General features: G+C 45.7%; 1 protein-coding gene across 5 annotated transcripts in view; it reads right to left on the minus strand.

Moving 5' to 3' along the window:
- Window positions 1-1940: 1940 nt before the first annotated feature.
- The window catches only part of FLNB (filamin B), an 87862-nt gene continuing 63161 nt past the window's right edge, over window positions 1941-26641 (minus strand). The window contains exons 29-50 of one of the 5 annotated variants that reach the window (XM_080606151.1): window positions 26134-26220; window positions 25175-25298; window positions 24386-24542; window positions 22577-22766; window positions 20386-20633; window positions 19653-19727; window positions 18819-18921; window positions 17832-17972; window positions 16171-16299; window positions 15476-15649; window positions 15166-15324; window positions 14590-14793; window positions 13811-13963; window positions 13382-13504; window positions 12547-12813; window positions 11947-12084; window positions 11741-11856; window positions 9730-9862; window positions 8467-8643; window positions 5761-5979; window positions 4601-4804; window positions 1941-3766 (exon numbers count right to left, since the gene is read on the minus strand). In XM_080606151.1, the coding sequence (XP_080462277.1) occupies window positions 3579-3766; window positions 4601-4804; window positions 5761-5979; window positions 8467-8643; window positions 9730-9862; window positions 11741-11856; window positions 11947-12084; window positions 12547-12813; window positions 13382-13504; window positions 13811-13963; window positions 14590-14793; window positions 15166-15324; window positions 15476-15649; window positions 16171-16299; window positions 17832-17972; window positions 18819-18921; window positions 19653-19727; window positions 20386-20633; window positions 22577-22766; window positions 24386-24542; window positions 25175-25298; window positions 26134-26220 (3509 nt within the window). In that variant the 3' untranslated portion in view covers window positions 1941-3578. The remainder of the gene's footprint in view (window positions 3767-4600; window positions 4805-5760; window positions 5980-8466; window positions 8644-9729; window positions 9863-11740; window positions 11857-11946; window positions 12085-12546; window positions 12814-13381; window positions 13505-13810; window positions 13964-14589; window positions 14794-15165; window positions 15325-15475; window positions 15650-16170; window positions 16300-17831; window positions 17973-18818; window positions 18922-19652; window positions 19728-20385; window positions 20634-22576; window positions 22767-24385; window positions 24543-25174; window positions 25299-26133; window positions 26221-26641) is intronic. The other 4 variants (XM_080606147.1, XM_080606148.1, XM_080606149.1 and 1 more) reach the window with 4 other exon arrangements.

Genomic DNA, 26641 nt, shown 5'->3' on the forward strand with positions numbered 1-26641 from the left:
CTGCTGCCAACCGATGCCTGTTTGTACGTAATCTCTCTGGGCAGTCTTTGAAATGCAATTAGGACGTGGTTTGTTTCCTTTAAGCAAGACAAGTGCATTAAAATGCAGAGTAAAAACAAACAAACAAAAAAAAAGGCAAAAATAAAATCAATTCAGTTTTAAATACATTTGGACGCTAAAACTGCCCACAGAATAAAACAACTGGAAATTTCACAATCTTGCTTTCCACAGAATGACAATTAGAGGGGGAAATGATTACAGGATTTGCACAATCTGAATAAAAACAGTCCTGCTAAGCAACAGCCCAGCGATCTGCACTGCCGATGCACGTCACGAACACCAGAACAGCTCGATGCCTGTCAGGGGGTGCAGGGAGACCCGTCCTGGACACACGAGGTACTCTGCACAGTCCGAGACCTAGCACAAGCTCCAGAAGAAATAAGCTAGGTTGCCTTTAAAATATAAATGTATATTTAAGGTCCACAGGGCTCTCCTGCTGGTGGCCTGGAGCAGGAGCAGCGGTGCCGCAGGAGGGAGCCAGGCCTTGAGGCGCTGACGCAGCAAGCCTGAGGTGGCTGAGGAAAACATGTCCCCAGGCCAGCAGGCCACGGCAATGAGAGGCTGTGGAGAAGCCACACTGTGGCACTACACACACGTGCTTAAAAACCAGCCAGTCCGCTCAGAAGACTGGAATTAAGCAGATGCGTGGCTGCCTACAGAATTAGGGCCACCTGGTACCTGAGGAGAAACAACACAAGTCCTGTTTGGACAAGCTCCGAAGAGCCCCCGCAAGCCACGCAGCCTGCGCTCTGACCGGCCTGTGCCCGGGCCCTGCCAAGCCTTGGGTTTTCCTTTGGGGTTTTCCCCCAAAAGGATGCACGAATTTGGGCCTACATCAGTGGGGTGCCACAGGGCAGTGGGCTTAGAAAGGCCGTCCTGTGCAGCTCACCCCGCAGTCCTCCTCCCAGTCTCTCTCCCAGGCGAGACCCCAGGGCATGGCAGGAAGGAGCACGGCGAGAGGCACCGGGACACCGGTAACCAGGCACACCGACATCCCAGCCCCACTGCAGCCTGCCTGCCGTGGTGTAACCCCGTGGTGTAACCCCTCAGACAAGCTAATGATCACAGCCCATCGACTTCAGACAACTCTCCTTAATTCCAGCTAACGTGATTAGACCAAGTGGTAACAGGCAAGAGGAGGCCTGACAAGAGCAGGGCAATTGGGTAACACCAGTTACACAGGCACAAGCCTCTCAGGTTTACTCAACCTGACAACTATATTCAGGCTTTTTTTTTTTTTCCTTTCAAAATTTTAAATAGGAGCTTCAAGCTGACACAGCACAAAGCTAATGAAACACAATTAACTACAAAAAGGAAACAATCTGATAAACCTGGGGCAGGAAAGTCCTTGGCAGCAGCTCCTGGCCCGCTGCCTCTCGGGTTTCAGTGGTGTTTCCAGTGGGAGCTGTGTTTGGGAAAACATCTGCTGGTTTCCATAGCCGTGCACTGGAGCCGGCTGGCCTGAGGTGCCACGCCAGGAGCCACCTTCTGCAAACAGCCCCACGGTGCTGCTGGAGAGCACCAGAGAGCTGCATGGGTGCCGCTGGCAGCGACGCAGGAGCAGCCTCGCAACCCCACAACACTTCTGCTCTCCAGCTCCGCTGATCCCCCATCACCGCGGTCTGTGCAGAAAGACCTGGCACAACACGGTCACGTCCTGCCATGCTGATGCCGTGGCTTAAGCTTTTGCAATACGTTTTGTTTTAGCAACAAAATAAGTGAGGTTACAGGAAAACATACAATGGCACTGAAGCTAGGCCCAAGTTTTTGGATGCCTCCTGCATGGCTCGTGGTCCGGAGGTCACTTGGCATGTCTGGAGCTGCTACACGCTGTAGTTTTGGTTTGGACTTTATGGACTACATATGAAAAGAACCCGGTGTTGTTTTTAACATGCACATTTTAATGAAGCAAACATTTCTATTTAATAAGTTATAAGATACAATTTTACAATCCTGCATTTTATTCCAGTTTATTTTGTTTTCACTTCCTAGTTTACAATGTAGTGAGCATTTCACATTAAGGCACAAAAAAGCACAGTAAAAAAACAAACAACCGTCCTTTATTTCCCAAATCAACTGTGCTCAAGGGTAGTGCATCCACAAGTAACTACAGAACTGTAAGCGTGAACTTCTCCATAGGGACAGACAGTGACATTTCAACACGTTTTCAACAAATCCTATCTTCTCCTAATCACAGAGTTAAAGCTCATTTGGAGAGTTTTACTAAAGCCCCAGCAGCTGACAGCAATTCCGATACACACTTGGAAAGTAGTATTGAGTAATCCAGGACAAACATATAAGTTACAATGGAAGTTTTCTCTCCTTGACCCTAAGCATGAATCTCCCTCACGGCACTAAAGGAAATTTTGGAAGAGATGAGCATGCTTCAGGCACGTCCTTGGACTGAGATATAATAAAACAGTTTGCACCAAAACCAAGGGTTTGTTGGGTCTTATTGCCATTGTGTCAGCACATTTACACACCCACCCGCCCTCCCGCCCACTACCCAAGTACAGATGTGGGTCTCCATGCCCAGGAGGGGTTTGCACCATCTCACTCATTGCCTGCCCAGCAGCAGCCAGGGAAACTGCTGATCCCTTCGCCATTAGACTGCTGTGCTCTGACCTGCGTGGATTTTGGGTCACTCAGATGAGAGCTATGCCTGGCTTGGCAAGCTAGGGACTTTATTTAATGCAGCCGAACTGGGAGTTGTTCTTAAAAAGAAAATAAATCAGTAAGCGTGTTGGGAGTTACCTGTAAAGCAAAGTTTTAGAAATTTCACCAGAATCCCAAGCTAATTAAAAAACGCATTGCTAGCATCACGGCCAAAAAGCTACCTGTATAGATTTACAAAGCATTAACATAAGGGCTGAAAGCTCTCAGGAAAGAATTTTAAGTCTGCTTTTGGTCTGCTATAAAAGATAAACTTTTCCTAAATGTAAACCATTAGCAATGCATTTCCAAAAACATTTTAAATTTGAGTGGTAAAGCCACTTTTAGTAGCCTTTTATTATGTTAAGCATTAAAATTGATCAAGTATACAAAGGCACCTATTATAGTACCAGTTTTATCTCATTTCTTTACAGAAAAGAATTTGAACTGGGGACAGCCCAAGTCATATTCCATAACTAAAATGTAAAGTCTCCAGTCAAATAAAATCAGTAGTTAAGATACCCAATTACAAAGACAAATTCCAGTTTTCAATTAACATCTAAAGTCTTTAACATCCACAAGGGAAATTAGTGTCTAGTTATCCACATGATTCTCCAAACATTGACAGTGACCTGGACAGTACTGCAAAGGTACAATTTGAAGAGGATATTAAATAGATTTACATTATGTTGATAAGTAGAAGAGAAGTGAAATGCTTGTAAAAACAAAGTTACAGAATTTACTTCTGAGCGTATTGAAATGTGAGCCGTGTGTATCTAGATACTGCATTTTGCAACAGGACTGCACCCAGTATAACTCTACATCTGAATTGCAAACACACAGACTGACTCGGATGTGGGTTGGGATTAAGGAACAGTGATATGGAAAGGACTCCCAGGAATGTGCTCGTCGCCCCACTTCACCGCCAGGACGTAGTCACCCCTCTCCTTGACGACGTAGGTCACATTGTACTGATGGCTGCCCAAATGCTTGATGGATACTTCTTCGCACGGTATTGTAGGCCCGTGGACGCCGACTAACAACATATTTGAACCTAAAGCAAAACAACAGACTGTTAGCATTCATAAGCTTAAACAAACAAGCGTGACGACTGTACCACATTAGCTCCATAATATTACCACAAGATTTTGTTATTTTAATTCACAATTCAGAGCAGTAATCTGAGGTATGGCTAAGGTAGTTTGGTTTAAGAGGGAATTTTATTTAAAAATCCTCAATCTCATAGAGGCAAGGGTCTATTTGTGCACTTTGCTGGACCTGACACGCTACCATTATCTAATTACAGCACAGGAGAGATGAACACTGTGAAAGCAAGCAGGCGCTGCCTCTCAGGTACTTCCTTAGAAGTCAGCAGCAGAGACCAGCAAGCACAGCTGGCCTGTCCTCTGCCCACCACAACGCCTGCAGGTGGTGATCAGCACTCAGCTTATGGGAACATCTGGCACTACAGGCTGCGATGCACCAAGAGGGATGCTTAAGCTTAGCAACCTGCCTGTTCTCATGCCATAACCCCATTTTTCTTTCAGGTGCTCCTGGCTAAGAAAAGCCATTTGGAGAGGACGTGGAATCTTTATAGCCTCTTAAGATTGATTTGGTGAGCACCATGCAGCACTTAGAGTGTTTCTTTACAGCCAGATCAGCACCTCGAGCTCTGAATTTCAACTTCACAAAATGCTGATTTACAGCTGAAGCTGAAATCAGGTCTCAGATTGCTGCTAAGAGCTCTCGTTAATTCATAGCTGCCAGCTCACAAAGTCATGCTTTTCCTCTTTCCTAACACAGAGTTCGCAATTAACTGAATGATGTTTTAATGCAAAAACCACCCAGCTAAGCCACCATAACATACAGCTAGTTCCTATACCCTTACCTGCTTTGCTGCAGTCCACAGAAAAGGAGCTTTTCTGACCCACAAAAGCCTTTGAGAGTCCTGCTCCCCGGGAAACCACTTTGCTGGCATCCGAGGTGGATTTGGGAATGGCACTATAGCAGGTTTCAGTCGATGACCTCGTCACTGACTCTACCATGATGGAAGAAGTTTCGTTTGCGCTGCCTGGGCTGACCAGTCGCTGTCCTGGAAACAGAAAAGACTTCTGACACTCAGATTCACCCCATCTGAAAGGCATCTAGCAGGAGGTTTTGAAATCCTCCTAGCAACTAGCATGCATTCTGCATCCAAAATGCATTTTCAGAGGAGCAATTTCCTTCTTCGGTATTTAAACCAACATCTTCCAGTAACACTGGCAACAGTCCCATCCCAGAGCCCTTAAGTGGTTAAAGGACCACAGGAACTTCAGGATTCATTAAGCAAAGCTGGCCGCTGGAGAAGAGTTAATTGTGCTCCAATCACCAAAATGCCAAAAATGGCTTGAGTTGGCAGAAAAGCAGGTGCAATTTCGCAACAATCCATTTTGAAAGCAGAGCATGTCCCAGCCCGGGGGAGTGCAGTCCCTACCATCTGCCCCCCAAGACCACCACCACGCCTGGGCACCAGGAAGGATTCCTCTAGCTCGGGGCAGCAGTAGAGCTAGCCTATGCTTCAACACAGCACTGAAGAGAAAGAGCTCCTAGATGTAAAACCAGCCTTCCTCACATCATCTGAAAGCCCCTAGACACTATGGCCTTTGGTCAGGCCATGGCAGCACCAAAATGAGACCAAGAGGGGCATCATTTGTGCTGCAAGTCTCCAGGTTTCAGGGGCTGGGGAGGAAGAGTGGGTAACCAAGTCGTATTTCCCCACTGCCAATGTAACACCTTAGAGCTAGGTCAAAGTCTAGCATTTCCCCTGAAGCTGTTTTAGAGCTGAGCTGGTGAGCTCCACGACTGATGCTTCTGCAGCCCGCAGGCAGTTCTCAGCATCTCCCCAAATCCCTATCTAGGGTTTGGAGGTGATGGGGAAAGTGTTTTTTGCCTCTCGTGTTTTTGGGCACCAGGCATCTAACCCTGACTGCTGCGCTATCTCAGAGGGACATACTTGCTGAGTGACACAAACTAATTCAGGCACGCAGTAAATACTGGTTAGCTTTTTACCTGTAACCTTTGCCTTGAAGGGGCTGCCCACTATGTGGTTAGGTCCACCATATTTAACTCCAATTAAATAGTTTCCTGGAGCCATGGGTGTGTACATGACTTTGTAACCTTCTGGAGTTTCCTGGCAGTCCATTTTCACCTTTGATGGCCCTTCAATTGTAACAGAGAGGGTACCTGGACCAGCCTTGGTCGTGTTAATGAAAAACTCCGACTGCAACCCTAGAAAGACGTAGCACAGTAAGACACACTCTTCCTCACAGCCGTTGTTACAAAAGCAGCCTCAGTTATTAAATAGGAGCTGGTGATTTGATGTAATGGACAAGACAGCCCTTCAGGACCGAAAGGGAAGTGTCTCGGCATCAAAAGGCCGACTTAACAAGGAAAGGCAGAACTCTTTAAACGAGGGCCCTTCTGCTGGGAGCTGGAGCCCGCACTGAGGCGAGTTCCTTCGTGTCTAAGCTCAGGGAAGTTCAGAGCCGTCCCACCACACAGACCATAAATCAGTGGTGAAGGGCCCACAAGAAAGCCTGAGAGACAAGGGCTGAGAGGTCTCCTGGAGGAGCCGGGTGTTTGAACTGCTCTGCAACAACACTCCAAGCAGTTTGTGGAAACAAAAGCTTGTTTAATTACAGCATCTGGCTAACAGAGCTGAATTACTGCTCTTAATACTAAGCCAATGACACAATGCCAGCAGCACGAGAAGAATTTAAAAGTGAGGCTTTTAGTCCTCAAGTAATTTACTGTCAAACTGGCTTCAAATATTTACGATCTTTGGTCGCTGTATCAGACGCTGCTGACAAGGAATAAAGGGCTCGAGTGCCATCAGAACCAAGACGGCTATGGGAAAGTTTACTACAGAGAGACTGAAGCATGTATGTGTGGTGGCAAACCCGGGGAAGTTTCTAGCCTTTCTGCACAAGCAGCCGCTGTGTTGCAATGCTGGAAGAGCCCGTAGCTCCCAGAGGCACCGTCCCCGAGCGTGGCAGCAGGAAGCCTTACCAAGGAGGCCGGGCAGCCAGCTTGCAACACGCACTGCTTAGCCACAGAGCGCTCCTGGTGCAGCCCCGTCCCCTCCCACACGCTGCTAACAGTAAACAGGCTCTGCCAATTAATACATCAGAAGCTGGAGGAAAATTAATTTCCCAGAGCAGCAAGCCTCACAGCTTCTCCCTGCAGACTCCTCGCTCAGGAGCCGCGGCTTTTTCCCGGTGCCCCCGCTGAAGGCCTGCCTTGTTGGAGGCTCCCGGGGGACACGTTTCAGGTGCTCAGCCCCCAGCTATCCAGGTCTGACACTGGGCCATTGTTCGAGAATGCTGCTCCCTTAGCAGTGGCCAGGATTCAACAAGGGGGCACAGAGTAACCTTGCTGAAGTTAAACAGTCTATTTAGATTAAAAACAACCCCAAGCACCTTTATAGATGGAGGAAAATTCCCCCGTCCCTGATGCATCAGTGGCTAGTATTAATGAGTGCTTTTGTTTCCACCTATTAAAGCAGCGCAGGCTGCAATATCTTTTTTTTACACAGTATATCCATACGCTTCCAAAACTAACTGCTTGGTTTCTCCAGAACAGCACAAGCTTTGGCTGAATAAACACAGTATTTCTTCCAGGGACAAAAAAAAAAAAAAAAAAAAAAAAAAAAAAAAAAAAAAAGGTATAAATAGAATCCTCAAAAGACAGCAGTGGATAGAATAAAGGGAACTAGCTGCTGCCTTGCATATCAAAGGGAAAAAAAAACAGCTTTATTCTGCTCTTCACCTGTGTGTGGCCCACAAAAGCACACAATTAAACAAATCAAAGCGCATATTCTGGAATGCTTTCATATTTTCTTACAAAGACCAAAATCATACAAATGAAAAAAAAAATATCTACATTTCTGAGTTGAGAACTGTCAGATGGGGCAGCCAAAGTAGATAAATAGGTGTCAGATTTCCAAGTAGTGTCAGTATTCATGCTGCATCTGAAGCATATATGAAATACTACGAACAGAACACAATTCATCATATTCCCTAGGTTTTACACGTCATGTTACATTTAACTTGACATTTCTTAGAGGTGCAAGCACTAAGGAAAAGCTAACTGGGTACACCCTCGCACCCAGTTGATTAACAGGGGTATGCAAGTTAAATGAGACTCCTTAAACTAGTCAGCCGGCTGAATAACTGCATTCACTACAGGAAAAGCTTCCAAAAACCCTGTTTTCTTCTCATTACCAAGTTTCAAGACAAAGGAAAATAAAAACTAATCGACTACATTTGTTCCCCCCCAGTATTTCGCCCACTCTGGAGCATACATGCAGGGCAGTCACTGACTGCTTTCTGACAGCTGTGTAACTCTGCAAAAGCCTCCGTCCCTTGCAGGTTCAAGTGTGGAACAGGGCCAAAGCATCTCCAGAGCTCTGGGGGACCACCTAAGCAGAGTTCGGCTAACCAGCTCAAGTGAACTTTTGCTGCAGTTGCTGCTTTACAAAGGTTTTAAGTTTATTAAGGCTCAGTGTAGCATGCAGACCTGCTAGTGATGGTTATGAGACTTCAGGAGCATGCGAGAAAGCAAAATTAGTCTGCACCCAGGTCAGCAAAGAATGTGTTAGTTCAGCTGCCTTAGCAGAGCAAGTCATGTAAAAATACGCCTACAAACAGCTTCTGGCTCCTTCAAGAAAGCCAGAAGGCCAACAGGTTTGTACAGGAGCTCTAAAAGAAGGGTTACCCGTGGTACCGCTCTCCAGGCCCGGTCCGTACGCCGTGACGAGCGCAGGGTTGCCCGCCTGCCCAGGCTCGCCAACGCGCACTTTGAAGGGGCTGCCCACCACGTGGCTTCCGTTGAACTTCACGTCGATGGAGTGGATTCCGTTCTCGTGGGGGATAAACCGAACAGCGTACTTGTCTGCAGGAGAGAAGAGGCTTTTCTGACATTTCGGAGATGACAGCAGCAGCAACTAAACCCAACGCGGAGCTGGTTAGCAGCCCAAGCAAGGCTTCCACGTTTCAACATATTTTGGTCCCAACATAAGCAAACTTGGCTTTACAAGCTGCTACACTCCTATTTAAGTAGAAAAACGATGTATTTATCACAGGAGGTGTCACGGATTGCATTTTCACCTTGTCTACCAGGAACTGATCTCAGCTGTCATCCAGCCAGCAGCGTGAGTCTCAGGGCTATGTGCCTCACCCGCGAAACCAGAGGTGACAGCTGAATCACAGCCCAACCTGTCAGTGGCAGACAGAGCAGCACACTGGGCTTCCTTACGAAAAGCAGCTGGGAAAAAGCAAGTCAAGTTGTACCAGCAGGCTGAGCGTGCTGCTCTGACACCACAGACGTGGCACCTTTAAGAGTTATCCAGCAATTTGCTGATATTTCATGTTTTTGATTAACCCAGAGGAGTGACTGACCTTCCCCAGCTGGACTACAGCTAGACTGGCACGGTACAGACCATAATTCATTCAAACTTCAATTGAAAAAGAAAAGCTCATTGCTGAAACAGGTGTTGAGCTTTCTGTAGCGTTTGCTTATATTCAGTTTCCTTAATGTTTCATATGAAGGAGTGCAAGTTAAAAATAAACTATTTGTCAAAGATGGAAGCATAGCTTTGAAAAATAAACTTCTTCACTGGCTAAATTCAACAACCACATCATATTTCACCCCCTTCCTTTACGAATAATATCGCTGTGCCTCCACTGGCAAGCCAAGACTTCATGCAAAAACTCTTTAGAGTTTGCCCTTAAATATTAGCATCTTACACAAGTTAGGACTCGGTCACTTCATTAGTTATCTAGGAAGAACATGAACGTAAACTTGATTGAACAGCTCTTAATGAAATTGCTGACAAGGAGAAGTCATTCTCCAAGCAAGCTGCTCACTCCTTGGGTACACTATTAGCAAGCCAAGGGATTAAATCCAGACACTGTGAGGCTGGGAGAGTGTTTTTGCAAGTCACCCCATGTGTTTTGATAAACGTAAAGCTGTTCTCACCTGGCTCCAGCTCAGACACATGGCACTCTTCTACAGCTCCGGAGGGGCTGTGGACTTTAGCATCAATCTTGCCCTTTGCCCCATTCAGCCTTATAGCAAAGGATGCTGGCTGATTAACTTTTAATCCAGACTCCTGAGAATGCAACAGTCAGATTTAAACCAAATTTAAACTTTTGTTTAAGATTAGTGACAGGGAAATAACCATTTCAACATAATTTTTTAGATTTCAACAAAAAGACAGCGTTATGACTTAACAGTAACTCTCAAATCAGAAGTTTTTTCTTCTCTATTCTTTTTAAACTCTTATGGAGTGACTGATTTAAGTCACCTACATCCACTCAGTTGATTTTTTTTTGATAGTAAAAGACCATTTTTGGAAGCCAGATGACACTCTGCCAAATCAGGCAAAGGCAGGTTTACAAGACTAGTCACCCATTATCACCGAGGTCAGACCCCTGTACGCAGGCACTTGATTTAAAGGATGTTTAAGTGATAGCTCCATTTTCAGCCCATTCATTCATTCCAGATTCATTCAGGGGAAAAGCCTCTGATAATCCAGTTGTCTGAAAGAGTAATAGGCATGTTTATATTTGCCACAAGAGGCTACATTTAGAACGCCACCACAAGATGTCTTAAAATGAGAAAGTAATTTAAAGCACGAAACCAGATGTTGCTGTGCTGTCAGACCATCGGCGCTGTGCAGCATTGCTTGCTGGAAGGTGACTCAGCTCAGCACCCATGCTGCACTGCTCGTCACAGCTAGAGGAAAGCTCTTGCAGCTATTAGAAGTAATATTTTATGCTGAACATACGTTACCTGATTTCATTTTCAACTAAATCCTGGAGAGGTAAATAAATGCAACTGAGTAGAACTGAGGTACAATATACAAAGCAAATCCCTGATGCAGGTTTAGCAGAGTGATGCTGCACACAGAGCTCCTTTACAGAGTACTCAGCTTTATCTGCCTCTCCAGGACTTAATTGAAGTGAGTATTCCTGTCAAAGAGTCTTTAAATGAAACACAAGAGAAACATCAATACCACAGTGACTAATTAACGCCCTTGTAACTCGTTGGCAGAAGAGACGCTACAGGAACAGGCTGTCACCATTTGTTTACACAGAGAAGGTGGAGAAGCCCAGGCAAAGTCCAGTACAGGCACATCAAAAATAGCCTCAACTGAAGTACTAATTGCTCGTCACCACTCAATGAGGACTGAGGTACAGTATATTTAGACACACACTCTACTCTCAGTCTCCCTTCCAAGTTTCTGGCTTTGGAGGTTTAAGTCAGACCTTTAATGTTACTTGTACTTTAATGCAAGTAACCACACACACAAAAATAATGGTAAGGTTAACAGATGAACCCGGACCAACTACAAAGCTGGAATTCTCTCCTACAGATTTGCTGCCATTCATGAATTATCTGCGCTGTGACTGTGGTTTCGTGACATCAGCCAGAGCGAATTCGTGCTCTGACTTCATCGGGGGGCCTCATCCATCTGCCTGTGCAGATGCTCAGCTCTCAGACAAGGCTGCAGTAATGTCCTGACCAAGCAGGCCTACACTGTCTCACCTGCAGAAACGCAGCTTTTCAGCGCACGTGCTGACACAGCAACTTAGTTATCAGCATGATCACTGCTTGTTCATTTTCATGCTTCAGTTGTAACTGGGCCTCCCCTAGCTAACTGTGGGGGAAAATCAAGTTTTAGCTCTACCAGTGCTGCTTCTAGAGCCTTTTATTTTTAATTCTCAAATGTTACTACCTGTAATAGACTTATTTTAGCCTTCTGCCTTCAAATCCTAGCTAGCTAAAGCTGGACCAACTCTACTGGCCTAAGTTACCAAGAGGCTAACTGTCAAAAACCTCTCCCTGTCTGCAAGCTGAACTTGAAAACAAGCACCAACCAAGGCAAGGTTATCCCTAAGAAGAAAGGACAACCATTTTGGTCTCAGAGAACAAGGACGAAATCAGTCTCTGTGGCAAGTTGTGGAGATGTTTCCTTATGTCTCACCTGAAGGCTAGTGACAGTGAGCCTGCGAGCATCATCAGACGGGGCGATGACTGGAACCAGGTAGGGGCTTTCAGGAATGTGCTCATCATTGAACTTTATGGACACCTCATAGTTGCCTGGGGGGAGAAAAGATGCAGTGAGTTTCCTTCATGTCTTTGGAAACAGCTTTCAGTTTTATTTCAGTACATTTTGGTCTTACTGTGTACCTGGCTCTTGAACTATGTATGATACACCACAAGATCCATCTTTATGGTCTTCAAAGGCAATTTCTGCTTTACTTGGGCCTTCTACTGCAATAGACAGTCCTCCAGCTCCAGCTTCCCGTGTCCATATGCTGAACTCAGCTGTTGAAACACACAAGAGCATACACAAGAGTAAGCTCACTGCTGCTGGGTTTCAGCTTCCTTCTAACAGACAACCCCTTTCTAATAGCAGCATCCCATAATTACGTGTATGAGAAATGGTACGTTGAGCCATGGTGCTGGGTGATAACACTTGGCAGCTTTTCCAAGAGCCTTGAATTAGCCTATTAGCTTCGAATAGTACACTAACAACTTCAGACTCATTCTGAGAGCAGTCACCCAAACATGGGTTTCCATGCTGTGAGCTTCTCCATCTGCACGATGCAGCAGTATTATTTCTTTGCACGTGTTTCTCCGCTGACCACCCCCAGGCGTGGGGCGAGCCTGCAGTGTTACACTGAGCTCCGCTCAGGCTCTCAGAAGCAGGACTTTCACAAAGGCCAACAGAAACCAAAGCACTGCACTGCAGACCCAGGCACTGAAGCCCAAGAGCAGAGGACTCACCTGGGATGCCTGTCTCTCCACGCTCCAGCCCCGGGCCTCCAGCTCTCACTTTATGAGCTCCACCCTCACCAAGCGGCCCCACGGTGAACTGGAAGGGGCTGCCCGGCACAGGCTGCCCTCTGTATTTGACATCCACAGTGTGAACTCCCATTTCTTGCGGTACAAAGCGGACGCAATAGGTGTTTTTGTCAACTTCTACTATTTCTGCATCAAAGTTTCTTCCAGAGGGACTAGTTACCTGGGCTGTCATGTCCGCGCAGTCAATTTCTAACAAGAACAGAATACAAAATGCAGAAGAGAGTGACAAAGGGGCTGGGTACTTTGTTTTTTGAAGCAGAAACTGAGTTCAGGTGATAATGATGACAGCACAGATGACAGAACAGGTACATAGGTGCTAGGTTGTACTGTCAGCTAGATGCATGCTGCTGAGCAGCAAGCCCGACCAGTTGCAGCTCTCCAGGTGCTACAAAGGCAGACGAAAAGGCTGGATAAGCACAGCCAGCTTATACTGGTCTATGATTCACATTTGCCAAGCAGCAGTACAAACACTTAACAGATTATCTTAAAACCCTGGAGACAGGCTGAGCTGTGCAGCCCATCCTCCAGCTTGCTTTACGCGGAACAGATTAAGGTCTCCCTGTTATTTATTTCTCCATTTGCTGATCATGGTTATGCATATTTTTAACAGTTCATAGAGACCACACTACCAGTATTTCTTCCCTACACTGCCTTAACACGAGGATGACTTAACACTGAAGTTCCTATGTCCATTGCTTCAGGTACACCTACACTATACAAGTGCAATTTATGGTTACGGGGAAAGAATGTTGCTTACCTGGAATTTTTAGGTTCAGATCACATATGCTTCCAACTGTTGCAACAGAGGGAGCCCGTCTTGTTCGTGTGATGCTCTCCTTAACTCTTCCCTCACCACTTATCTTCACAGTAAATGGGCTGCCTGCAAGTGCCACAGCAAGTCATTCCTCTTTTACTCACTACACACTGCATCAAGGGGAGGAGTGAAAGCTTCCTCTAACTTGCACGGTATCACAGTGGAAGTTTTACAGCCAGTTTACAGTGAAATACAGCCATGTAACTAGAACAGTTTTGGATGCCTGCTTGAAGCGTACTGGTAAGACCTCCTCAAATCTTCAGGACTTACGGTATGGTCCAGATCACACAGCCCACCCACAGTTCCAGCATGCTGGCCAGCTAGGTAAGACCTTTGCTGCACTAAACAAAGGTGCCAAACACTCCTGCTTACCTGGAATATGTTCATCTGCAAATTTAGTAGACACAATGTACACGCCAGGTACAGTTGGAAAATAGGACACTTTGCAAGTTCCATCTTCAAGGTCTTCGGTTTGGATATCTACCTTGCTGGGTCCTTCAACTGCCAGTGAGATGCCACCATAACCTACAAAATAGTTAAGTTAACGTCACATTTCTACAGTTGTATCATAAATTTGACATAATATAGTCTAAACCCAAAGCAGTAGCTAGTCATTAGCCAGCTTGTTTCAGAATGGGTATGCAGGAGCTGCATGATGACTTAATAGTACTTTGGTAGTCCTCATAGGTCAGATCACATTTAATGAATGCACAGAATGCATTCAGCTCCTAAAACGCTCTGACCATATCCCTTTTATTTCATTAACATTGAAAAGTTAGCTTCAAAGACTGCAGTCAAGGCTCCACGTCAAACCAACAGGAAAATATCTTCCTCATGTCCTTCTTGCTGTACACTACGATTCTAGAATCAGCACCATCAAATGGAAGAAAAGCTTTGTCAGTGCCTCAGTGACAGTCCCTGTTGGCTGTAAAGAAAGACACTGGCCAAAATACAAAGCACTTTAGAAGTTCATAGCATTGCCTGAAGTTAATAACTGAGAACAACAGTGCATGCTTAATGTGCTCTTTGCATTACAAACAGATCTGCTGCTTTGCAGCTTGTGACCTGGGGATTCCCTGCTGAGGAAGGCAATGCTGTCCTTCAGAGAGCGTGTCTCACAGCAACTCACAGTCCCGTGCAATGGAACTAACCCGCATCTCTTGTGTCTACAATGAAGTCACACATTTCAAAGGTTCGTCCTTCTACCAAACCACGTCCAAAAACTCTCGCTCGTCTGGCATCTCCTATCTCAGACTGGACCACCATGATCGTTACAGGGCTGTTTGGTACATGGCTCCCGTTTTTCTTGATGCTAACCAGATGTTCTCCTACTTCCCGTGGAATGAATGAGATACCTACAAAGCAGAGAAATGTGACAAACTTACTCACTTTTTACGCATGTTTTACTTGATTAAAAAGCCTTAAGCATACCAAGCAATACTGAAAGAACACTCTTTACACATGTTGAAGTGTTATTCTCAAATGGGCTACAAAACCATTCACATATGCTGACAAATAGCAGCTCAGTCACAGCCTGGAATGCTAACAGAAAAGGTCAGTATTCAGATCCTTCTGTGTTTCACCAACCGTACCAAACAACGACAACCATTTGGTTTGACAACATACTTTTGGGAAGGTGCAGAGAAGAATTAAGTCATTTTACATAGCAAAGAAAACTGGAGTAGAGGCTGCTAAACTGCTCCCAGATGAAGACTATCAGAACTTACCAATGTGGTTATTGGGCAGCCTCTTCAGAAGACAAGGCTCATCACGACCTGATGGGGCTTTAATGCTGGCTGTTAGGAGACTGAGATCAGTCTCAGTGATGTCCAATAAAAAGTCAGCAGCAGAACCAAGCTTAACCTGGGACCGTCTTCTGTTATCATCTGTGGAAATAAAGATAAATGAGTCCAAGATATCAGGGGGTTAAATGCAGAACAAGTTGGGGGACTTCATGCTCTTGCTGAAAACCAGCCCCCCATGCTATCAGAGGTTAACTTTCACTCTGAAGTGCTTCCAGAAGTCTAAGCTTTATACCTGTAATCTTGGCTGTGAACGGGCTGCCTGGGATGTGCTTGTCATTGTACTTGACCAGTATGCTGTAGTTCCCGGGTAGAGTAGGCAGGTATGTGACTGTGCACGTCCCATCTTTGTTATCAATGCAGCTGATTTCTGCTTTTGAAGGTCCTTCAATAGCCAAGTCCAGTCCACCTAGGAAATAAGGAAAACAGCACTGCTGTAAACCTTCATGCACAACAAGATCAACGACTTTTAAAGAGGAAGATCCAGTACTTGGTACTGGAAATGCAGCTCAGATTTACCTTTTCCAAGGATAGCAGCAAAAAGAGCTCAGGCCAATCCATCGAGGCCACGAAACCATTCGATCTGTTAGATTTACTTAATAGTGATTCTACATCCACTACTCATATTCCACCAAATCTAGGCTGCCTTCAGCTTAATTTTAATCAAGTGAACTATTTGTACCTTGTACCATATCCGAGTCTACTTCTCTCAGAAAGAAGTAATAAAACAGTTCAGTTGTCACTGCACAGAAGATGCAGCTTAATGAAAGCCATTTTGCATTGTATTTGCATAAACCATTATTTGTATTATACCAGAGATTCTTATTTGGACAAATGAATGCAAATTATGCTTCAAATTAAGGCTGACACACATTACACTTCTTAGAAGTTTCTAGTTTAGAGTAGGATGGATTTAAAGAACAGACTTACCCTCTCCTGCATCTTCTGTGACAATGGTAAAGGTCGCTGGCTTATTGGCAACCCCATAAATGAGGCCAGGCCCATAAGCAGACACACTGCCGCTGTTTGGATAATTCACATAGAATTGCAGAGGGCTCTCTAAAGAAAAAAAGGAAGAAGCACTTTTAAGGATGAGTGGCCTGGACTACAAGTTTGAAACAGGCATCAAGCTGCTCTGACCCAATGGAATCTTAGGCTATGAATATACCCACATTTTTCAATGCCATTCTCACCATTTGGTATTTGAAGAACCTTTGCATGACTCTAGGGCACTTTAAAATGAATAATCCTTCCCTTTCATCTTCAAAAGATACGTCTCCACAATTTGTTCCACATTTAGTCATGACAAAGTGCTACTCTAATCACCACAGATAAGCTTAAATGATGTCGTAAAAGGGTCTTGCGCATCACAATTTTATATTTAGCACATTACATCAGAACATGACTCAGAGAAGCGCTCTTTCAGTTCAGATACAAATCCTGAATTTCACTATTTCAGAATTAGGAACGAGCACCGCACACTGCCTGACTCAATGAACCTGAACTAGAGAATTTGAAGGGTATCCAGAAACACATTTGCCAGCCTCAGATTAGTAAAGCTGGTGCACAAGAACAAAAAGTACAGTCACCAAAAGCCAATAATAGTTTCAAGAAAAAAGGCACAGATAGCTCTCAAGTCCAAAACGAAATTTTGCAGCTGAGACAGAAGCAAGCTTAATTCATGATAGCCATCAAGAAGGAAGCATTGCAGCATATCATCCTTCTGGCCAGGCACAGGCCAGTGCTCTCACTGAGCCAATACGTCAGACAGTTTGGCACTTATTGAGGTGCTACATCCACACGCACTACTGCAGATACTGAAGTAGCACTGTGCATCACATTATCTGAGCTCCCTGTTTCAGCCGTTATCCTGTGTTTCCATGTACCAGCAGAACCAGCAGTGCTGATGGTATTTTGTCCCATGTCTGCACAATCTGCCATGGAGCTGTCATGCCTGTGATTACAGGGCAGCGTGAGCTGCCAGGCGAGGCAGAGCGCCGGTTGTAGAGCTGGTGAATTAAGGACAAAAGAAGAGAAGAGAAAGGGAATGAAAGGCAGTGGTTTCTCTTTGTTAAGAAGCAGCCAGGAAGAAAGAAAGATTACAGCACAGCCTGCATGAGTGTTTTATTTTATTGCAATGAGATGGAAAGAGTAACTATAGTGTTTTAACCACTTAGTCTTCCCCACAGATGACAGCTTTTATGCCAATGCAGTTTTAAGGATAAACATGTACTGTAACTATTAGTTTTGTTGAGCACCAAGGCAGTAAATTTCAACCTGAAAAAAATGGTAGTTAGAAAATTGTATGTTTCTTCTTCATAATAAAATGCCACAAAAGCTAGCTTCCAAAACCAAAATCCATTTTAAGCCTGGCTGGTACTATTAAACCACAATGGAAGCTCGCGTGTGCCTGCACTTACTCCTTTGCTTTCGATTCTCTTTGGACTGTCTGCAGATGAACTGCTGCTGAACAGTAAGATGTCCTAGGCAGCTTCTACTGCAGTGCGTACGACTAAGCTACAGAAACCTTAACAGGGAAAAGATGCATCAGGACACTTGACTCAGATCTGTGTGTCTGTTATCAGACTCACCTGGGATGTGCTTTCCCATATATTTAATGTGCATTTCATGCAGTCCAACTTCAGTAGGAGCATATCTCACTGTTACTGTGCCGTCCTTGTTATCCACAATATCTGGAGTATCGGTTTTTCCAGAGGGCATGTGTACTTCACCTACAAAAAGCCACCATGTGAGTTACAAAAGGAGAAACTGCCTGCTTCCTCTCTCCCACCCACAAAGAATGGTCCAGCCTTTTTAAACAAGCATTTTAAATTGTTAAACTTTTTACCCACAGGCACAAATAGGAGACTAATGGGAACACTAAACAGACATGCTTTCTACTAAGCTACATGAATACAGCACAGTGGTAGACATCTGGCAAACAGTCCTGTGACCTTACAAACTCCACAGGCAGAGCTGTTTGCTTCAGCCACTGGAATTTCCATGGCAAGCCCCAGGAAAGGCACTGATGTACTTCATCACAAGGCACCCCCCTCTCTAAGATCAAGAATCCCTTCAGCAGGGGCAGACCAGGGCTCGGGGTGGGACTGCTGAGCTAGAGAGCAAGGGGGCCCCAGCTTTGTGTGACTGGGGTGCTGCCAGATGAAGTTTCATGCAGAAGGGAATTGCTTTGGAGAAGGGAAGTGACAGGGATGCAAGATTAGATATTTTTTTTCAGCATCTGCACAAAATATATTCAAAGATAATCAAGGATGTATATAGCTGCTCCAGAGGGTAAAAAGCAGCAGCAGGTCCTGCAGCACGGTAATTCACAGCCTAGCGCCAAGGGCCATGGCAGCACCAAGAACTCCCTCGTTTAACTCAAACCAGCACATGGGTGTATCCCACTTAACCCTCAGCGGGTGCCACTTGATGTGAAATTAAGCAACTAAGTTACTGGCACAATACAATTCTTCTCCACATGCTATGGCCTAGACCACACAGACTGTTAGCTGCAAACGGCTAAACACGCTAACAAAGAGCAAAACCTCTCCGGAGACTCTGTGTCCTTTGGGTACCTGTTATTTCTCCTTTCCTTACAGCAAAGGGGATAACCATATCAAAGGGCCTGAATCCCATGCCGTTCATGTCTCCAACCGGTACATAAGCTTCTTCTGTCACCTGCAGGAAGCAAAAGGGTCAGTCACATTGTGGATGAAGGTAGGCACGAGATAGCTGAGCTCTGAGCAGCTCCACCGCGAGCAGAAGCAGGACAAGGCGCAGTGATTATGGTGGTCAGGCAGCCCCTGGACTGGGCCCAGCTAGAGCAGCGGCCAGTCAAGCTTTCCTCCACAACACCACCACATGGCAGAGCAGAGCAAATCAAACACGGTGCGGGTGGATGGGAGGCATGCTGGAAAAAAGTGAGGTCAAAATGGAACACGAGAGCATGGGAGACAACGTAGTGCACACAAGACCCAGAGTGGCTCCATCTGAAAGGATTTAGTTGCTAAGGCCTGGAAGAGAAAGTGATTTGAATGTGGCAGGGTGATTGCAACACAAAATTGACAAAAGAAACTAGTTTCACAATGCGACTCTGGACTCAAGACACGGTGCTATTTTACTGGGAAAACAGAGCAATGCAGTCAGGTTGCTTTTGCTAACAGGAGACATTGCAGAAGTAGAAGCTGTGGGCGTAATGATCCTCTTCGTGTTTAAGGTTATGGAGAGTTTACTTGGAGATTCCCTTCAAGCAACATGGAACAAGCAGGTCTGGATCCCAAGAACAATTGATCAAACAGAAAGAATGAATACAATGACCAGACAGAATCAAGCAGTCCCAAGAAGCAGGCCGTCATCTGAAATGGAACACAGATGGGGGAAACCAACCAAAAAATGTAAAAATTGTGTACCCAAGGGCGGAATCCAGCGGGGGGCGCACCCACTGTCTCCTGTGACCGCACGGCAGCAGCATCTGCATCTACAGCCTGGTTGGTGGTAAAGGCAGGTTAGGCGTTATTCCAGTGCCATTATTCCCACATTTCATGACAGAAGGCACGGCACCTGCCAGCTTCTGAACACCTTCCTCCCCCCACCGCCCCTCCCAGCGGTCCCAAAACCATGGCCACCTCCAGCTTTGGGGGCTGCTAAACCACCTGTACCCACCACCGGGCTGAGGCACGGGGGAATGTCACCGGTGGCACAGCAAAGGGACAACGCAGTTTGGGAGGGAAGCTGGAAAGCAGTGCCTAAACACGGGTCAAACTGAGTTGCACACCGTTTCTTAGTTTGGGGTCAACATTACAGAGTGAAAAACAGACAAGTCAGAGCACTGTATCTGATGACAGCTGAAATAATTAGCTATAGAAGCTGATTACAACCACCCTTACATCATTTAGAAAGAGAACTACATGGTCAGGAAATGAAATATTTTGTTCAGAGCAGCCAAGTGTTCAGCCTCTGATAGTTTCTATCCCTTTTCACCTAACCACATTGCCTACTCAAAATAAGCTCTGCAAGTAACAAGGACTCATTAGCTAGGCTAATAAATACCTAAAAAATTACACACACAGTTAACCTATCACTAAATAAAACATGGAAGCAGGAATCTGAGCGGGAGGTATTTGTGGAGCAGAGCTGGCTTACCATAACAGTGAAAGGACTGTTGGGAATGTCCACCCCACCAAAGCGGACATAAATCACATAGGTTCCTGGTTTGGCAGCAGTGTAGAAGATATCGTAAGTCCCGTCCTCATTTTCAACAACATCTGCCTCAGCTTCTGTCCCATCTGGTGTCAGGACGGTGCAAGTCACTTTTCCCTTCCCTGCTGATTTGGCATCGACCACAAAACCAACCTCCTCACCAGTCTTCACAGTGGGTGCAATCCCAGGACCTACAAGGCAAGTTTTGTTACAGAAACCATTCAGAGCGCAGCCTTCCCAGGCAGGCAGCCTGGCACCAGAGCCCCACAGAAATTGCTGGGGAAGCAGATGTATGGCAAGGGACGCTCACAGCACTGGCCAGCACAGGAAAGGCTGGCGGTGTGCAAGAGCTCACCACCCACCTTCCTCCTCCTCTGCAGTCATGGAGACTGGATGAGAATAGAGAAGAAGGAAGTTTGAAGGAAGCAGCGCCTTACACATGCCCTTATCACCATACTCTTTATGCAGTGCCACGGGCATTATCTTTTACTGCCCTGGCCAGTGGCTTAGCTTTAGCTATCACTGCTTTAACCCCAAACTCCCTGTGCAAGCATCTGCACCACCACAGCCTGTAAAATGGCACAGTAGCAGTCATGGCCATGCTTCTTCTTACATTTACAGCAAACAATTTTCCACTGCTTTGCCACGCGTCCAAAAAAATCATGAAACAATGCCCAAATCAAGCAGATCCAGCCTAAAGAGCGCTGTGTTTAAATGAGAACTATTAACTCTTGTTTGCAGTGTGTATTTGATACTCCTGCTTTTGACCACCGCTTGTTACTGGGTAAATGGCTCATTTTCAAATGGCAACAAACCTGCCATTTTAGTACCTGAACAGTATTCCAGCAGCTACTCCTACAGCGACTGCATTTCAGCTTGGCAGCTGCGAATCAAAGCCACTTCTTGGAAATGGGAAATTTAACCTGGCATCTGCGAGGAATTGCCATTACTGTTATTTTGAACAGTTAGGGACTTGAGTTACTTGGAACAGTATCAGATTCAGCAGTCATTAGGCTCTGAACAATTTTTGTAGCAAAGGGGATACATGCCGCTCTGTTCTTTCCATTGTGCCAGCAACATATTTCTGGTTTAAACAGGCCTGAAAGCAGCCAGCTGCTGGTCTGGCACTGGGTACACTCTCACTGCACAATTCAGGTCGGTACAATGCCCAGACAACTCTCACGGGTCTACAACCAGAGATTAAGTTTCCCTGTTCAGTTTGGTCTTGCCCAATATATTTATTTATAAATCACAGGACTTAACATTCAGTGATGTTGCTGTAACTAGTTCCTACCCCTTCTGCTCCTTCCCACAGCCTCTTGCTGCCTGGGAGGTGGCAGCTTGCCACGGTGGCCAGCCCAAAGCTGCATGATGACCACTCTGCATGAGAATGGGCAAGGGCTGAAGCTGTAAATGTGCTCCACCAGCAACAAATTCAGAATTCCTCCCCTCTACCGAGGTACTGATTTTTGAGTTGTAGTAACTTTTTACCTTGAAGATCTCTCCTTCCACTCCCCCTTCCAAAAGTCTGTCCGTACTCTGGCCAACTTCAACCAGACAGAAAAGCAGCAGAAAACATACCCAGCCTGAGCAGGATTTGCTAACCTTAAAGTACACAGCCAGCTACTTTCACCCACAGCACGAATTCTGCTCTTGCTCAGAATGAAAAGCTTCTTGCAATTCTAGCAGTGTAAAGAGCATGAATGCAGTGAACATGTGCAGATGTGTTATTCTTAAATCAACCTCACTGCAATTCTCAACAGGGCTTACCTAGGCCAAAATAAGCATCAAACTTCAGTTGCATCTAGCTGTTTATAACAACACCCCGGCCGGTTTAAAAGATTTTGCTAGAGAATGCAAGAGATTCTTGTTCATTCCATGGGATAGAGGGTTCTCTACCTTTATGAAAATCCCTCTTGTAAGAGCAGCCAGATTACACAAATCTCTAGTGTCTTCTACAGAGTCAGATCCCTCGTGCTCTTCCCCCCCTCAAATTAGCACTTTTTCAGAATTAACACTCATTAGACAGTGCACAGGGAGCACATGCAGCCTGTTGCATCAATTGTACCACACCCTCTGAAGGCAGCTTTACACCAAGTACAAACAACTGCAATACACAGGACCCAGCACACACCTGTAGCCAAACACTTGCTGGCATCCCCTGCTGGAGATGCCCGGATGCGGTAGGGAGAGGACGGGATGTCATCGCCACCGTACTTCACGCCGATTGTATAGCGGCCCGTTTTGTCGGGGACGTAGGTCACGGTGTAAGTGCCATCCTTGTTGTCATGAATGTCCACTCTCTTGGGCTTGCCCTCTTGGTCCTGAGGAAAGCAAAGCAGATGATCTAGGCACCATGAAGTTAGTTATGATTTCCTTCAGCAGGATAGCAAACCTTTCACAAACATATTTAGATGGTATCAAACAGGTTCAGAACTGAAGCTCGGAATCAAAGTACTAGGAATAGACTATTATAAGCACTGTAAAACAGTCAGTGCTATCAGCAGCTAGGCTTTGCTTGATACCAAAACCTTTAAGAGATGTAGCAAGCCATTTTAATTAACTTTGCATGAACTGTACGAAATTTTAGGCTTTGTTGTCATATAGCTGCTGGAAATGAAGAACACCTCCCACGTCCCCAAGGCACAGATCAGGAGTTAGACCAGGCATCTCTATCCTGATAAAGCACCGGGTTGCTTTGCCCAGCTGCTCCCTGAAAGTTTTGACGTCAGGAAGTACTGAGGAGGGCTGACAACAGACTCCAGTGTGAGGCATCGAGCTCTTGAGATACTGCAAGGTCTACAGTTAAAAGCAGGTCTGTGCAGTCCCTTCAAACACTACTTGTATACTGAATAGAAGAATTAAAGAGCTGCATAAACAATACAGACCTGAGCTTCAGCATCAAGCCTTCTTATCTAAAACCAAGATCAGTACTGTGTAAAATGATTTGGACAGAGCTAGTCCCAGCTTTCAATGCAACTCAACAGCTGCAAAGCGTGAAGCACTTTACAAAGTCCTCCAGGCCTGCTCACACACAAATCTACATGTTGATGCCATTTATAATTTATGGCTTAAACTGCCTGGACTACAGTATAAGCTGTGATGGACTTGAGATTTCAGGTACAGTGTGGAAGAGCTTGCTCCTTTCAGAGAGCCCTGTGAAACATTTGACATTCAAGAGCTGAGAACCACAAGCTGTAGCAAATGCATTCCCACCACGCAGGGCTTGTGGAACTTAATCTTCAAAGCCATAGCCATGCTGGGAGCTCTGATAAATATCCCGGATCCTTTAAAGGGCACACTTGCATTCCAGAATAAAGCCAATTGTTTTGCAGCACCTGAGCAGATGGGACAGCACGGGAGCAAGAATGCAGAATGGCAAGTACAACCGGCCATGCCATGACCTAGGCATGCCAGAGCTGAGAAATGTGCTTTATGGCCCACTAAACAGAGACATTTTTGCTGAGGCCATGGAGACCAAGCATCTGAAACTTCAGGGAAAGCAATAACCAAGTCAAACAAAAAACATTCCTGTAATATCTCTTTAAATGGCTTACGACTTCAAGCAACCTTGAGGGAAACTCGTTATCATCACATAATGCTCAGTGTGGATGTTACATCGTGGCCTTGCTGAACTACACTGATAGCAGGCTGTCTCCATTTCAAATTCCAGCATTTCTGTAATCTTGTAAAGAACCTGTATTTATCTCTTTTGGGGCATTTGCAGAGTGTAAGGTTAATTATGAGCCGAATATAGTACGGGTGATGACTAAGACAGAAGTCTCAGAGAAGCAATTTCAAGAGCTTCACAAACAGAGCTTAAGGCCCAGCCAGCAGTCCAGTCTTCAGAACACCAAAGGCTGTGCAGACTTCATACAGGAGCCACTCAATCCCACCTAGAAACAATTTGTTGCAACCCCTGCATGGCTTTGCAATTACTCACAGTTATCTGTACAGCGAGAAGCCCCTGCCCGGCATCTTTAGCATCCACAGCAAACTCCACAGGCAGGCTGGCTGGTATGCCATAGGAACTGAGACCTGGTCCGCTTGCTGTCACTTTACTGGCATCATACGTAGGAAGCACCTTCACCTTGAAGGGACTTTAAGAGAAACCCATTATCAACCCCTCCTCCTAAGTCACGGTTGATCATTGTTGCAGAACATACTACACAGGTGGACAACACAAGGGTCATTTGACAACACTACCAGCTTCATTTGAGCCTTTAGCCAATGCCCAATCACTGGGACAGTTTTCCCTTCCCTCAAAGATTGATACAGGACACTGCTAACTCAAGAGGAGATCTGACATGCTGTGGAGCCTTTGAGCTACTGGGGCACACGCGCATCCCAGAGTCTCTGCAGTGCCTGAACCCACGGAACAGTGTTCTGGTTACTGCCCTGAGGAGTAGGCATGGCTCTCCCAGTAACTGTCCGGAGTGGAAAGGAAAGCTTAAAGCAGAGCTTTGTCGCTGGGATGAACAACCTCAGAAAGATCACAGGCAGACAAGCTGAGACAGAGCCGGTGCTGAGGTGCAGATACACCTCCCCTCTGGCATCACCGCTGTAGAAGCAGCAGTCTCAAACCACCGCTAAACCCAGAAGCCGTGCATGTAGCTGCACTGGTTTTAGTAGAAAGGACCACAGCTAGGCCTTAAATGGTGCTCAAGTGCTGCAAGAGCACAATCAGGTCACAAATTCTTCAGGTTATCTAAGTTTATCCTCACCACCTTACCTCCGAGGAATCTCTTCATCAGCATACTTGACAGAGATCATATATGGTCCCTCCAGGGTAGGGGTGTACACCACTGTGTGGGTGCCATCTCCATTGTCTACCACATTAACGGGCTCCACGATTCCTAAAAAAGCAACAGACAATTCTCAGCTGCAATATTAAAACTCAATTCCTCATCAGCCATTTGATGCTCCAAGATGCTCTGCTGATTTACAGTTTGGAACAAGTTAAATTTCATTTTTTTTTTTATTTTTTTATTTTTTTGAATGAAGATAGTGGGCACGGATCAGTGATCAGTTTCCCTTATTTTGTATTTAAGAGCCATTAACTTAAGATAGTTTTGCCATCAACTGCTCTCTGGGCACCCATCTTCTCACTGCAAACAAAAGCTAGCATGAAAATACTGGAGAAAAAAATCTGCCTTTTTGTACAGTCCTGGTCAAGAGCAATTGCTCAAAATACTCTGAAGATCTTCCCACGAAGAAAATGAGTAATGGTTATAATTGCCTGAACTGCCATTTACAAGATTACATACTGCTACTGGGATTCACTGCACAGAGTTGAGCCCTAAAGCCTGTTAGTGCATAGCATTCACCAATTTGAGTCTTTCACAATCAGGTATTAGGAAAGGCAGGCTCACTGCCTAGACAGGAGAACCCTGCAAGCTGCCAAAGTCCTAAGAAAGCAGGATCAATTATTTCAATTTGCATTAAGCTAAACCTACAGCAGATAATGCGACATATCAGTCCAGATCGACACACAAAGCAGTCTACAATTACAACTTGGCTTGAAACACAGGAAAGATTAGCAGTATAGTGAGTGCAAAAGAAATGTATAGTTGTCATGCAAAGCCTGAAAAGGAGCACAGTTTGTTCCCACTCCCTCCTCCAGATGATTCTTGCTGTTGCCAGTTGGATTTCTGAGAGCCAAAGTTGCCAGTAGTTACTAAGAGTTCAAACCTGTTGCAGTGTCACCCTTTGGATCACCTTTAAAATCCGAAATCGTTTTCAAAGGAGAGCTCGATCCCTGGGAATCCGTCTCATCCACTAAAATTAAAGAACCGTTACCTGAAAGTCACTTGCACCAGGACGACCCGATACTTGAGCGGTGAACTGACTCTCACCTTCTAGCAAGGTGCAGCTTAGAGGCATCTGAACAGTTCAGTAGGGGCGACCTGTACACTACCCCTTGCTACTATTCTAGTAGGGCTTAAAGTTGCCCCTCAGCTGTGCCTCATGGATGGACAGTTATTTCACTGCTGGGCTCTGGGGATCTTTTTAGTGATGTTGCTCCACAGAGGGGCAAGGCTGTAGCAATGGTCCTGCAATGGTCTGAGCAGCGCCCTCGCTAACAGAGCTCTGCTGTGTGCTCAGCGAGCGGCGGCTGCCCTGACCGAGGGGCTGCTTGTTCTAGGTGAGATGCTGTGCTATGCCAGCCAGCCCAGGTTCAGATGGAGGCTGCTGTGAG

The sequence above is a fragment of the Anser brachyrhynchus genome, assembly GCF_964034855.1.
Source record: "Anser brachyrhynchus genome assembly, chromosome: 10".
Classification (NCBI taxonomy): domain Eukaryota; kingdom Metazoa; phylum Chordata; class Aves; order Anseriformes; family Anatidae; genus Anser; species Anser brachyrhynchus.